General features: G+C 43.5%; 1 protein-coding gene across 1 annotated transcript in view; it reads left to right on the forward strand.

Moving 5' to 3' along the window:
* Tsc22d2 (TSC22 domain family member 2) overlaps positions 1 to 15,317 on the forward strand; it is an 89,819-nt gene that overhangs the window by 10,167 nt on the left and 64,335 nt on the right. Inside the window, exon 3 of the mRNA XM_015486731.2 lies at positions 3,378 to 3,926. Coding sequence (XP_015342217.1) covers positions 3,378 to 3,926 — 549 coding nt within the window. The remainder of the gene's footprint in view (positions 1 to 3,377; positions 3,927 to 15,317) is intronic.

The following is a 15,317-nucleotide window of genomic DNA, read 5'->3' on the forward strand; positions in this document are numbered from 1 at the left end:
TTTAAATTTTTAATTTTAATTTTTAAAAAAGAATCACCTGGGGCTGCAGTTGTAGCTCAGTGGTAGAGTGCTTGCCTGGCATGTGTGAGGCCCTGGGTTGGATCCTCAGCACCACATAAAAATAAATAAAATAAAGGTATTGTGTCCATCTACAACTAAAAAAAAAAGTTCTTTAGAAGAATCATCTATGGGGGCTGAAGTTGTGGCTCAGCGGCACAGCACTAGCCTAGCATGTGCGAGGCCCTGGGTTCAATCCTCAGCACCACATAAAAATAAATAAATAAAATAAAGGTATAAGAAAAAGTTTTTTTTAAAAAAAGAATCATCTATGGTTCTTCTTACAGATCTAGACACCTGGAACTAACCTCAGAACTGCTGAATCAGGATCTCTACAGAGCAGAATAAATATGGGTTTGTAACAAGCTCTCCAGTTGGTGCTGAAGTACCTCAAAACTGGAAAGCCAGAGGCTGGCACTGTAGCTCAGTGGTGGAGAGCTCACCTAGCATGCATGAGGCCCTGGGTTCGATCCCCAGCACCACATAAAAATAAATAGATAAAATAAAGGTTCATCAACATCTAAAAAAATATTTAAAAAGCAAACTGGAAAACCATTACATGAATGGTTATTGAGTGGTGGCATCACACAGTGAGATTTATGCAGATCATTGAGGTGCCCCATGAAGAACTTATTGATTAAAGGCAAGGAGGCAGGCAGATTAGTTAGGAGGACACCAAAATAGTTCTGGGCAAGAGCCAGAACTCAAGAGAAGGTTTGACTTCCCACCCACATCATGATCTACTAGTTATTCTTATACCTGAGTTGTACACATTGATTTAGACAATATAATTTTGTATTTCCTCAAATACTTCTTGTTTGCCAAAATTGGCCCACAGCAATCTTCCCAAGAGTCATTTAGTACAATCATGTAAAGTATACTGATCAACTATCATATCTAGGACACTGCACTAGACACTATGGGATGCATAAAGAGATATAAAGTATGGTTTCTGCATATGTGTGTGTATAGAAAAATAAAGTATGGTTTATATACATACAAAAAGTCAAATACAGGGGCTGGGGTTGTGGCTCAGTGGTAGAGTGCTCATCTAGCACGTGTGAGGCCCTGGGTTCGATCCTCAGCACCACATAAAAATAAATAAATAAATAAATAAATAAATAAATAAAAGTGCTTGGCCATTTTCAACATCTTGATACTTATTCTTTTTTGTTTTGTTTTTATTTTTTATTTTTATTTGTTCTTTTTAGTTACACATGACAGTAGAATCTATTTTGACATATTTATACAAACATGGAGTGTATCTTATTCTAGTTAGGCTCCCAGTCTTGTGGAGGTACATAACATGAGATTCACCATGGTATTTTCATACATGTACGCAGGAAGTTATGTCACATTCATTCCACAGTCTTTCCTATTCCCATCCCTACTCCCTTCTCTTCATCCCCTTTGTCTAATCCAAAGTACTTCTATCTTCCCTTCTCCCCTCCCTTATTGTGCATTATCATCTGCATAACATTCCACCTTTGGTTTTGGGGGGATAGACTTATTTCAATTAGCATGATAGTATCCAGTTCCATCAATTTACCTGTGAATGTCATAATTTCATTCTTCTTTACAGCTAAGTAATAGTCCGTTGTGTGTATATACCACATTTTCCTTATCCATTTGACTGTTGATGGGCACCTAGGTTGGTTCCATAGTTTAAAAGCTATTGTGAATTGAGCTGCTATAAACATTGATGTGGCTGCGTCACTGTAGTATGGATGTTAAGTCCTTTGGGTATAAATGGAGGATCAGTATAACTGGATCAAATGATGGTTCCATTTCAACTTTTCTGAGGAATCTCCATACTGATTTCCAGAGTGTTTGCACCAATTTGCAGTCCCACTAGCAATGTATGAGTGTATCCTTTTCTCCCACATTCTCACCAACATTTATGTTTACTTGTATTCGTGATAATTGTCATTCTGGTTGAGTGAGCTGAAATCTCAGTGTAATTTTAATTTGCATTTCTCTAATTGCTATAGATTTTGAACATTTTTTCATGTATTTGTTGAGTGTTCGTATTTCTTCTTTTAAGAAGAGTCTGTTCAGTTCCTTTGCCCATTTATTCCTTGAGTTATTGGTTTGTTAGTTTGTTTTTTGTTTTGTTTTGGTGTTAAGCTTTCTGAGTTCTTTATGTATCCTAATGCCTTACCTGAGATGTGGGTGGCAAAGATTTTCTTCCATTCTGTAGGCTCTCTCTTCATGCTTTTGATTGTTTCCTTTGCTCTGAAGAAGCTTTTTAGTTTGATACCATCCCATTTATTGATTTCTTTTTTTATTTTACTTGTAGCACTTAGGAGTCTTGTTGAGGAAGTTGGTTACTAAGCCAGCATGTTGGAGTTTTGGGCCTACCTTTTCTTCTAATCGGTGCAGGGTTTATGATTTAATACCTAGGTCTTGGATCCACTTTGAGTTGAATTTTATTCTTTATAGAATAAAATATGTTAGGATTCGTTCCAGTAATGCCTTCTTTAAAAAGTCACTTGAGACCAACCATCAAGAAAGAATAAATAAGAAAATGCTCAACTGAAGTGTTCTCTCAATGATTAAATGTTCCATTCACTTGATCGAATACCAAGAGCTCCTTGAAACTCACATTATGGGTGGAAAGAATGGTCTTTTAAACAAATGATAAAGACTCAATTAGATACACATGGGAAAGAGTCTTGGCCATCTGTCTGAAACTATACCAAAAAGTCCATTTCAGGAAATCGTAAAATGATTTTGTGAAATCATTTCACTGAATGTGAAAAAGTAGGATAATGTGACTTTTGGGAAGAAACATTGTCCTGGTCTTGAAATTGGCAAGAATTCCTCAAACAGGACACAGAAAGCACGAACCCTGAAGGAAAATGTGGATAAACCGATTGCATTACATCAAAACCTGTTTTCCATGCGAAGAGGCCATTAGGAGAGCAAAGGCAAGCCCTGGTGGGAAAGGCACCCACGCAGTCTGGCAAAAGATTCCCCCAGAATCTGCTAGGAATCTATTCATAAGTCAGTACGGACAGCAGACAGGTAGGTAGAAGAGTTACACGGGCATCCCACAGACAGGAACACGGGTGACTGAGATGCAGAGAACGGAGTGTCCCAGTCTCCTGAAGATTGCCACCCTCCCACCAAGACGACAAGAGCTTTCCTGGGTCCCCTTCAGTGAGCAGGTCACCCTTGTATTAAAATAAGCACCTATAGGCTTCCACGAAAACTCATACCAAAAAGAACAGCTGCACCCTCCCCATCTGGAGACGGAAGAAGACTTCCAAGCACTTCCCTTCCGTGGTGCTTGGGACTGAAACTTCAGACGTCTGCAGGAACGTGTAAGAGCGGCCCTCCCCTCCCGCCGGCCCGGCCTGGTGGGCACCCTGGCAGAGCTGGAGCTACCTACAAAGCCCCGCGTGCCAACCGCGCAGGCCCGCACGCACCTGTCCCGAGGGTCCCGACGTCCAGGAGAAGGCAGGGACAGAGGCCCAGAGAGGCGCCCTTCCTGCGGGCTCAGGATGGGCAGACGCCAATGCCCGTCACAGACGGAGGGGTCAAAGAAATCCCGGGGCCTCCGAGGAAGAAGCAGGCGCCTCAGTGGAGGAGAGCACCCTGCAGCCCCCGCCGGCCCAGCGCTGGGCACCAGGGAGCAAAGCCCAGCGCCGCGTGCCGCCAGGTTCCGCTTCCAGGAAGCCAAAGCCAGAGCGTCTTGGAGCCAGAGCGTGGCGGGTGCAGTCTATGCCCCAGGAGTGACGGGGGCGACAGGCGGTGGGGCGCACGGTGTCCAACCGGCAGGGAGGAGGAGCGCTCTTCCCGGGCTGCTGCACCCCTTGGGCTCCAGGGCGTTCAACAAGCTACCCGCTGTCAATACATGCGCTGATGTCTGTCATACTGCAATGATATACACATCCCCAAATCCTGTTGTCTGCATAGGAAAGTGCTCAGTGGGAAGGAGGGGGACAAGGAGAGTGACCGTCAAGATCCCTCGAGAGAGTGAAAGAGCAGGAGAAACGCTTGTGGGTACCGCAGGCCTGCCGGGACCCATGCGAACTGAATGTTGAGAGTAGTTCTCTCTGAGGGTCAAGGCTTTTATTTTCTTATTTATCCTTCTTCTGTATTCCCTGGGTTTCGTTTAAACAGAAATATCACTGTAAAAGAAAAAAAAAGCTAAATATTATCTATATGCTGCCATTCGTTGTACAAAAATACATATATACATATCTAGATCTATAGATATAGATATACAGATATATAGATATAAGACTTATCAGTACATAGGCCTGGCCTTCTAGGCAAATGCAAAAGTTTTAAACAATAACCTTCAATGGCCCAGAAAATTGAGTCCAAATACCAACTCAAATGCATCTTATGTGAACTATGTCACTGAGAAGATGGGATGTCGATTACAGTGTGGTCAACAAATGACCGTTGCTCCATTATCAGGCACTTCCTGCTTTAGGAAGTATCTGAAAACTGCCTATTTCCCTCATATAATCCTAGTTTATCCACAGTTCACCTACCAACTGGACATTTTAAATACCAGAAGTTCACAAATGCGAACCAACGTGATTCTGCAATCTGTACACGTGGTAAAAATGGGAGTTCATAACCCACTTGAATCAAATGTATGAAATATGATATGTCAAGAGCATTGTAATGTTTTGAACAACCAATTAAAAAAAAAGCCAGCTGTCTTCTAACACAAAAAATAAAAGCCAGCGTAAGCCCTGTGCTCTCCTTTCTGCTCTTCTCCCTCCTCCCAGGACCTCTGCCCTGCCCTGGTGGGTCCTCTCCTTTCTCCCTTAGCCCATTTGGTCTTGGTCCTGAGGTTGTAGAAGGCCTGGAAGGTCTGCAGTGTTCTCCCCACCCCCACCTCCCCCACCCAACCCCCACCNTTCTATCCAGGCAGCTCTGAGCGGCAGCATGGACAAGGTTTCATCTTGAACTCCAACTCAGGCACCAGCACAAGCCAGGAAGGGGCAGGTCACCCCTCAGCAACCAGGCCGTTTTTCTTGCCCTCTGAACTACAGAGGACTTGAGGACCACATGGGCTTGCTCCTCAGGAAGGCCTCTCTTCGACAGTAGCTCTTCTTTGCCACTCTCAGCACAGGGTCTCTTTTTCCCTCCGTGGACCCTTCCTCCCTCCTGTCTCTGAGACCCAGCTGAAACCAGGCCTGGGAGAGCTGGGGATTTGCCCTTGGTCTCTCTAAAACTGGAAGTGCAGAGAGAGAAGAGAAACCAACACTTATGTTTCTCCACTCTCCAAGCTGCAGTGCCTCCCATCAGTGCCCAACCCAGGCCTTTGACAGCATTTTCAGGTCAAAATGAATGAAGCCACCAGGCTTCACTATCCCTGAGGCAGGTCACAGAGCACTGGGGGAAAGGAGGTGGTGATGCAGTAGCTCATCAGGAGCCCTGCTGGGAATGGGGCCAGAATGGGGTCAAGGAACGACTGGACAGTGGAGTGGAGGCCAGAGGCCCTTCTCACCTTTGGTTACAGAAAATGCAAACCAGATGCTGTGCCTGTCACAAAGGAGTGACAGAGAGGGACAGACAGTGTGCGGCCAAGTCATCTGAAAACCTGCAATCATGACGCTAAATGCTGGAGGGACTTTCAGGCAACTGGAATACTTAAAAGGGACACAAACTCTAAAATGAACAGACACCCTAGAAACCCCCTAACACAAGCTCTGAAACCTGCATCTAGACTTCCCACTCCCAGGATGAGGAGGTGGGGCAGGGGATAGGCCTGGCGGGACAGAGCAGAAAGGTCACCAGCTCCCAGCCCACAGTGTCTGAAACCCCCCAGAGGAGAATGGATAGAGGCTGGAAGAATGGAGAACCTGGAAGAGCCTTCTTGCCGACCTGGGAGACTGAGCCACAGGAGTAGCAGGCAAGTGGCTCTTCTGGCCCTTCTGGCCCTCTGAACCTGCTGGCCCTGCTGGCCCACAAGCGCCCCGGGGCGTGGGCGGGGGCGGGGGGGGTATGGTGGGGGATGGGGTGCAGAGTGGCTGCTGTGGCAGCTGCCAACAAAACTGGTGTTGGGAGAGAAGCTGGCCAAGGCTGCTGACCAGCTCTGACTATTGGATGTCTGGGAGTGGGGGGGCTTCAGGGCCAGGCAGAGAACACAATGGCAGGCAGAATAGAGGACGCTAACTCCAGGAACAGGGTTGTGAGGGGTATGAAAGAAAGTCAATGGGTAATATTGTGGTGTCAGGTCAGCCTCAGGAAACGTCTGAACCCCCACCCCAAAGTAGATTTATACAGGGTTTGATGCAAGAGTGTGGCTTGGGGTGCCCTTCTCATTTTGAGCTGGGGGATATTCTTTTTAGATAATTGAAACATGAATAATCCCAAAGATTTTTTAATGTTTAAGTATGAGAAATCAAGCTCACAAAAAAGTAACTAGGATCCACCAATGACCTGCATGTTCCCAGGACTCTGACAGTGATGGTGGGATCCTGGCTAGTCACGTCATGCCCACCCTCCATCCATTTCCCTCCTCAGGCTGGATTTTTCTTTTTAACTATAGTGACTACACATACTCATGTATTAGTTTAAAACACATTCCAGATACTGTGCCATTCGGTCCATAAACATTATCTCTAAATATCCTTCTAAAAGATAAATTTTCCTTTTGTATTTTTAAAAATATAATCACAATAACATTTTTATACCTTGCAATGATTCCTACAGTCACAAAATATCAAGGAATATTTGGAAGCCTTTTCTATATTAAAGCTTATTCTTCTATTACTATGCCCCCAAAATGCTTGGGCATTTTAGAATAGCTAAGAAGTTCAAAGGGAAGTTGGACTAGAGAAGGGGCCAAGAGTAAAGCTATATCAGGAGCCTGGAAGAGCAAAGTCCCTACCAGAGAGACTACATCCTACCATTGGCCACAGAAGGCAGCCATTATGGGGGATAGGCATCCTGTAAGACTTCACACTGGCTCTAGACAAGCTTGCAGCAGTCAGTACACATCAAAAAGCCAACATCCTTGGCGAGGATGTTGGGGGAAGGCACACTCATACATTACTGGTGGGACTGCAAATTGGTACAACCACTATGGAAAGCAGTATGGAGATTCCTCAGAAAACTTGGAAAGGAACCACCATTTGACCCAGCTATCCCACTCCTTGGTCTATACCCAAAGGACTTAATATCAGCATACAACAGTGACACAGCCACATCAATGTTTATAGCAGCTAAATTCACAATAGCTAAACTATGGAACCCACCTACATGCCCTTCAACAGATGAATGGATAAAGAAAATGTGGTGTATATACATAATGAATTATTACTCAGCCATAAAAAGAATGAAATTATGGCATTTACCAGTAAATAGATGGAACTGGAGACTATCATGCTAAGTCAAAAACCACAGGCCAAATGTTCTCTCTGATTTGTGGATGCTAACACACAATGGGGGCCGGGAGGGGGAGAATAGAAGTTCATTGGATTAGACAAAGTGGGACAAAGGGAGGAAGGGGACAGGAATAGGAAAGGCAGAATGAATCAGACATCACTTTCCTATGTTTGTATATGAATACACGACTAGGGAAACTCTACATCATGTGCAATCACAAAAATGGGATCCTAATTAGAATAAGTTTTACTCCATGTATGTGTAATACATCAAAATACACTCCACTCTTATGTATATCTAAAAAGAACAAATAAAAAATAAAATAGCAATAATAAAAAAATCCACATTCAAGCTGCCCTCATGGAAAGCACAGAATCAGAAGCCCCACATCTGGGGGAAAGGCTCTATTCTGTTTACATCTCTAATCTATTGTACTAATGTGTTGTGCACCCTCACAAGTCAGAAAAACAGACATCATTTGCCGGAGTACGGCTGCAGCAAAATAACCAGGGGGTGACGAACAACTTGTGTAGATTGATACAGCAGGAGTGGAAGCCTTTTATTGTAGAACCGGAGCGGTATATATACCTTCCACACAGCTTATCTTAATTAACATAAACTCGATACAGCAGTCAACCAATAAGGAATCTTCACACTTAATGGTTTGCTGGTGTTACTTCATAAACCACTCCCTCTGGCAAAATGCCAGGCGCCATCCTGACTTGTTTACAGACTCTAACAATCATTCAAGAATGAGATTTTAAAAGAGATGGGGGCTAGGGGTACAGCTTAGTGGTACAGCTCTGCTTAGCATATGAGAGGCCCTGGGTTCCATCCCCAGCACTGAGGAAAAAAAGAAAGAAAGTTCTCATATTTTCCCACACCTTAATCCATTATCTCAGGCCCCTCACTTTGGAGAACACAGTGCTTGATTCTCACAGTTATCCCCAGAGTAAGCTTGAAGTGGGCAACAGGCAAGTCAGGTCTGGCTGGTGGTAAGACAGCCTGGGGTCACCATTTTCAAAGGACAGTCAAGATCAGTGATCTCAATTCTGCTATACAGTAGAGTCAGCCTGGGAACCCTCATGTCCCACCCCATGCCAATCAAATTAGCAATTTGGGGGGACCAAGTCTGTGCGTGGGTAGTCTGTGAGAGTTTCCTAGGTGATCTAATGCATAGGCAGGTGGAAAACCACTGGTATGTTGAGATGAACCCAACTACTATGGATAACCTTAAAGATCTAATAGGAAGGAAGGAAGGAAGGAAGGAAGGAAGGAAGGAAGGAAGGAAGGAAGGAAGGGAGGGAGGGAGGAAGGAGGGAAGAAAGGAGGGAAGGAAGGAAGGAAGGAAGCAGGGAGGGAAGGAGGGGAGGGGAGTGGAGGGGAGGGAAGAAAAGAAAGTACTGGGATAGATGTCCAAAAAACCAGCTGTTTAACCTAGGAGTATTCATTCTACCTGAAAGCATTTTATTCTATGACTGAGTGAGTACCATGTGATACCCTCTAATAAAGAAGGAACAGGAACGTAGAAAAGTAAGAAGAAAAAGCAAGCACAGAGACCTAAAGTCATCCTCATCAGACAGAAGTGAAGGTCTTTTGGGGAAAGGTGGCTTTCATTTCCATGTTCCTGTTTCTGACTCACTACATCTTAAATTGATCTAAAATTTTGACAGATCTTGTTTTTATTCATCCAAAAGCACTTATCCCAAGGATTATTAAGAACACCTAATGACTATTTCATATTGCAGTCTGGGTTGTTTCATATGTCAAAACAATTCTGGCCACTTAGATCTTTTCTTTTTAATCAAGTTCATCTCTCCATGGGCCAGGATTGGGGGAACTGTGGCTTTAAAAAAATAAGAAGATATTTCCATCTCTGAGAACTAACTTCAACAAACTGTCCTGGAGGGAAAATCAAGTACAAAAATGTGAACTCCAGGCAGCTGGGAAGCAAAGTTTTTCACAATGAATGACCCTCGGATCCTGCAGGGAAATGTGCTCCACAATGCATTGCTTCCTGTGGCTTCCTGCCTGAGGAACAATAAAGAACAGCGACAAACTCCCCCAGAAACCATCTCCTCAGCTGTCTCCCTCACCAAGTTAGCATACTAGTAGTTAAGAAGTGAAATCATCACCAAATCCAAACGTGTATCTTTATAAATGTTTACACATTGAATCACAAGTTCCTAAAGAGGAAAATTAAAAGAAACTTGAGCTGGACTCCATTTTATCACAAGCCCGGAATGTTGAAATGCTCTGGCCAAGTCATCAATTCATTCATCTAAGTGAAAAACCTACAAGATCACAGAACTTCAATTTCTACCATTTTACCAATTCCAGACAATTTATATTGACATTATCTTTTATTCTGGAAGCAAAGTTAATGGTCTTCTGTAGGATTCTTAAAGAAAATAAAATGGGCAAACTCAGTTTATCTTGTGATGTTTAAAGAGACTAAAACAGGCTTGTTCCATAAATAGCCACCATCGTAAATCCCAGGAAGCCAGGAGAGCACTGCGTGATGGCAACACGCTCCTGATGCTGATGGCACTGTGCACTGACTGACGTGGCCACGGGCACTGTTTATTCAACACGAGCTGCGTCACAATAGACTCCACGTTAGGATAGATAATTCACATCTTCTTAGGATTTTTGCGTGGTACTTCAAATGTTTGGGGGATTTGTAATTACTTACCATCCTCCCTTGACATGCTTATTCCCATGATTCAAGAACTCCATACCTCTCACCTGGACTATTCCTGACTAGCAGCTTCCCCCACCCCAGCCAGTCCTCACCACCAGCAGTGTCCTGGACAATGCATCATGGAGCCTGTCATCTCTGTCCATACCTTGTGTCTTTTTTCTCCTGCTGCCTTCCCACAAGCTTCCCTTACCAGCCCCCTGGAGTTTCATGCCACTCCCCAGACTGCTGCCCCTCAGTTCTGCTCCTGTGCTACCTTTCACGAACACCTTCACCATCTCCCCTGCTGACTGCCAAATTTTCATGAGGACTTTGAGACCAAGTCACAACTTCACCTCTCCTGTGGAAGCCCACTCAGAAAGCCCCGGGCTGGCCTGCCAGCTTTTGTCTTAACATACTGTTTGGCCGCCATTCTTACCACCACTGCCTCTTTGCAAATCTGGTTTGCATCTCTCCACTATCACCCTCTATCCATGCTCTGCCAGGGTAGCTTCTGTCTTGGTCACCTTGGTGGCCCCAGAGTCCAGTAGGGGCTCAATGCAAAAAGGACTGATCATTTGATGGATGAATCATTGAAAGATTTTTTTTTCCTGTTTGAGGAATAGAAAATGGAATAATACTCAATTGGAATCCAGTGGTCTTTCACCTAGATCAAAAGTGAGAAATCGATTTTAGTATGAGCCAATCACGGAAAATGAGAAATATTTACTCACAGGGCTGGGGATATAGCTCAGTGATAGAGGGTCTGCCTAGTATGTCTGAGGCCCTAGATTTGATTTCCAGCACCACAGGAAAGGAGAAGGAGAAGAAGGAAGAGGAGGAGCAGCAGCAGGAGGAGGAGGATGAAGGAAGAAAGGAAAGAAGGGATTTACTTGCTACTTATTTTAAAATATATATTCTTTCACTGGATGGGAGGATTTCCATGTGAAAGTAGTTGCTTCCTGTTGTCCACATAACTGCTTCTATCCAGGCAGCTCTGAGCGGCAGCATGGACAAGGTTTCATCTTGAACTCCAACTCAGGCACCAGCACAAGCCAGGAAGGGGCAGGTCACCCCTCAGCAACCAGGCCGTTTTTCTTGCCCTCTGAACTACAGAGGACTTGAGGACCACATGGGCTTGCTCCTCAGGAAGGCCTCTCTTCGACAGTAGCTCTTCTTTGCCACTCTCAGCACAGGGTCTCTTTTTCCCTCCGTGGACCCTTCCTCCCTCTGCCCATCTCTTGAGTCAGGTGCTACAGTCAATGCATGACAAAGGGAAAAAATCAAGTTGCTCTTTAACAGCTTCATATAAATAATGCCCCCGGGGAATGCCTGTGTCTATGAATAGCTGTTTATAAACCATGATTCACTGGGTCTCTCAGGGCTGCTTAGCAATTGGAGACTGGCCGGATGGGGCATTTTTTGACGACTGCAACGCCCGAAGGCCCTGAGCTTCCCGAGGTCTTCTCACCTGCTATGCTCCATGTAACACGAAAACACTCTGGTTGTGTCAATTGGACACTCAAAGAGCTATATAATTTGACCAAATAAATTGTTTTTAAAGCATGTCTATCTCTGGATAGGAGAACTTATAGTTTTTTTTTTACAAAAAGAAAAATAAATAGGTATTTAAATGTATATTTTAATTCTCTACATGATTATGTAAGAGTCAAATATCGTCATCATATGATTCGAATGATTCCTGTTCTGAACCTGGGAGGAGATCACCACCTCAGACAGGAGGAAACAGAAACATCTGGAGCATCTTCCAAGTGCTTTAAAAACAATTTCATTTAATCACCAGCACCGCTCTGAGGTGGGTATCATACAGCCCCATTTTATGGATGAAGAAACTAAGACCCAGAGAGGTCAGCACGTTCTCAGAGGCCACATGAGTAGCACATGTCTGAGCTACAGTTTGCCTTTCAGTCTGTGTCCATGAGTGCAATATGGGTCTCCGCCCCCAATCCTCGGCTGAGGCCCAGAGTGGAGCCCACGAGTCCCACTCACAACGGTGGAAGCCTCACCAGGTGGCGTGTGCACTTAGTTCCAAACAGTCCAGGGAAGGAGATGCATCATCTGCCTAGAAAAAACTGCTCTAGGGGCCGGGATATAGCTAGAGTGCTTACTTCACATGCACAAGGCCATGGGTTCGATCCCCAGCACAAAAAAGAAAAAGAAAAACTGCTCCAGAGCAGCCCTCACCAGGACACAGCATGGAATCCAGAGCCTGGCTGCACAGTGCAGCAAACATTGCCTCCCCCAGGACAGGACAGCCACCCACTTTCGGATATCACAGGGTGACTCCTTCACCATGTCTACATGTGGCTATGTCATTTGATTTCTTTTTTGTTCATTTTAACCAAAGTTATATGTGCCTATAGCTTAAAGAATTCAACTTGTAGGGATTATTATAAAAAATAGTGGTTCCTAGAACTTCCCCAGGCCCATTTCTTCCCACTCCAGAGGCAACCGCAAAGTTTTTAGCAATTTTATTCTGTTCCTCTGATTGGCTGGTTGGTGCTTTTGGCGTTGACATCCATAACTCATATGCTATATTCGCTTATGGTACAAATTTGATTTTTCTAGTGTAGGCATTTTCCATCTTCTCACTGTGAGCTAAAAGGGCACAGCTTTCTCCATCCCCTTTCCTCCCAAACCTCACACCAACCGTTCCCATCTCTTCATCCACTCCATTTCATTATATCCAAATGTCGGTGAGCTGAACACTTCATGTTTGCACTGCTGTAAGATGCGCTGTTATTTATAGCTAAGCTCTGTAGCACATGCACTGTAACTCTTTCCCTTTTGGCTCAAAGCTATGTTGCCCTGGAGTCAGTTTTTGTTTGTTTTGCCAAACATTCTGTGTACTGTCACTAATTTAACCCAAACTCCCCATCAACTGTTAACCTTTAAAAATAATATTCAAACACATAAGTTCTTTCATTTTCATTTCTTAAAAAAATAATTTCTGCTCACCCCTGATAATGTGCCTTGACCTAGTCGCAAGGTTTCCTCATGTGCTAGGAATGCCTTTGCCTGTCTCTTGTACCTGCTGTCTCCCTCTGAATTGCTGTGTTCCCTCATTTTGGTGGAGCACATCCTGGAGTAGCTTCTAAGACTGAGTATTCGAGGGGCAAAATTATTGGAGAACTTAAGTGACTGAAATTCAACTTCTTCTCTATGTTTTCATATTCCCAATTTCAGTTACTCTTTATCACCTGACTTTCATACAATGTGTTGCAAATCTCTTAAACTAACCAGAATATTCTTGTAATAGTTTGTAGCAGTTCTTTGTAATATAAGAATTAGCTTGCAATTCCTGAATTTGGGTGCTATAAATTCCTTTCTACCCCAGTTGTACATTGCAGTTACCACATCTGTCTTTCATGCCTAGGTGTGTTCCTATTTAGAATTAACTTCATTTTTTCAAGGTCATTTTAATTCCATTCTTCCATTCTGAAGTGCTAATAACCCTGCCTCTTAGGATCAGCCATGTTGAGCTTCACAAATCCCATCCAAATTACTGATAAAGCACAAAATACACTTCTAGACTCTCAGACTTGCTGCCATCACTGCTAATGGCCAATTTAAAATGATTCCAGGCCATTAAAGGGGAAAGTTTGATACACACAACATAACTGCTTCTTTGTAAAGAAAATGCTTTTTGCGGTTGGATTTCCCAGTGTCTGAGCTCTGGGAGATTGATCCTAGTGTTTTTTTTTTCTAGGATGTTCAGTTTCTACTTTTCAAAGGCAATCTCTCCCCTTATTTAAAAAATCAGATGCTACATGATTCTTTTTTCAGACCTCCAGCGTCTATCCTGTTAATACTAAACAGAAAGAGTGAAAGGGAGCAAGGCACAGTGCAGGAGTCCTTGCTGGAGGGGAAGAAGATCTGCACTGCTAATCCTCTACCAGCCCATATTTCTTTGATACAACTAATAATCCAGCAGTTACTAATCCATCAAGTATGTATTGACATTGCCACGCATGGTAGTGCACGCCTGTAATCCCATTGGCACAGGAGACTGAGGCAGGAAGATCCCAAGGTCAAGGCCAGCCTCAGCAACTTAGTGAGGCCCTAAGCAACTTAGTGAGTCTCTATCTCTAATTAAATATTTTTTAAAAGGATGGGGATGTGGCTCAGGGGCTAAGCGCCACTGATATTATATGCCAAGTATTATGCTAGGCACTGGGGCTCCCGAGGGAAGAAGACAGGCATGGTCTTGATTAAGAGGACAAAAATTACTGAGCAAGTTACAGCAAGATGACCATTACAATAACTTTACGCCCACGAGACTCGGTGTCCTCCATGTGTAAAAGCAGATAATACCACCCAATGGGTTCAAACAAGATCATCAAGTAGAAACAACTTGATAAGCTCTCTTCTTCCAGATGGGCTACAAGCATCTTCCGCTAACTGTTCATTTTCCAGGACCGCGGAGCATGGACTACTCATCCTTGTCACTTAAACAAGAAGAGTAGTGCTTATCAAGGCAGCAGGAACTCGACCTAGGGCTACAGAGCAGGTGTCACCTCGGGAAGATGATGAATGGGCATTTTCACATAATTAAAAATTTTTCTGTTTTTTTTTTCATCAAAATTATCTATCCATTCTTGAACTTAAAAATTTACAATATAAAAGTATGAAGTAAAACTATAGCAAAATGTTTCCATTTAGCATATATTCATCAAGTAATATATGTTGGGATAACTGAAATATTATAACATTTAAACTTTCATCCGGAGCCTAGGGGTGTAGTTCAGTGGCAGAGCACTTGCCGGTATATGTGAGGCCCGGGTTTCATCCCTAGCACTGCAAAACAAACACAAACAACAATAAAAAGCTCTATCTGTTCCCCTTCATATAGCAACAAAGGTCCCTAAAGTAACTTCTGAGATGGAGAGTAATTTTGTGAGTGATGGACCAGATTATTTGTGGTTTAAAAAGCACCTGAATAGGATACCACAAACAAGTCGTTTACTTCAAATTTCAAAATGAGATATTTTAAAAACTGAGTTCACTCCTAGAAAAATTTCACCTTAAGAAATATTTTCTGGGCTGGGGATGTGGCTCAAGGGGTAGCGCGCTCACCTGGCATGCGTGCGGCCCGGGTTTGATCCTCAACACCACATACAAACAAAGATGTTGTGTCCACGGAAGACTAAAATATATATATATATATATATATATATATATATATATATATATATATATA

The sequence above is a fragment of the Marmota marmota genome, unplaced genomic scaffold, assembly GCF_001458135.2.
Source record: "Marmota marmota marmota unplaced genomic scaffold, marMar, whole genome shotgun sequence".
In the NCBI taxonomy this organism is placed as follows: domain Eukaryota; kingdom Metazoa; phylum Chordata; class Mammalia; order Rodentia; family Sciuridae; genus Marmota; species Marmota marmota.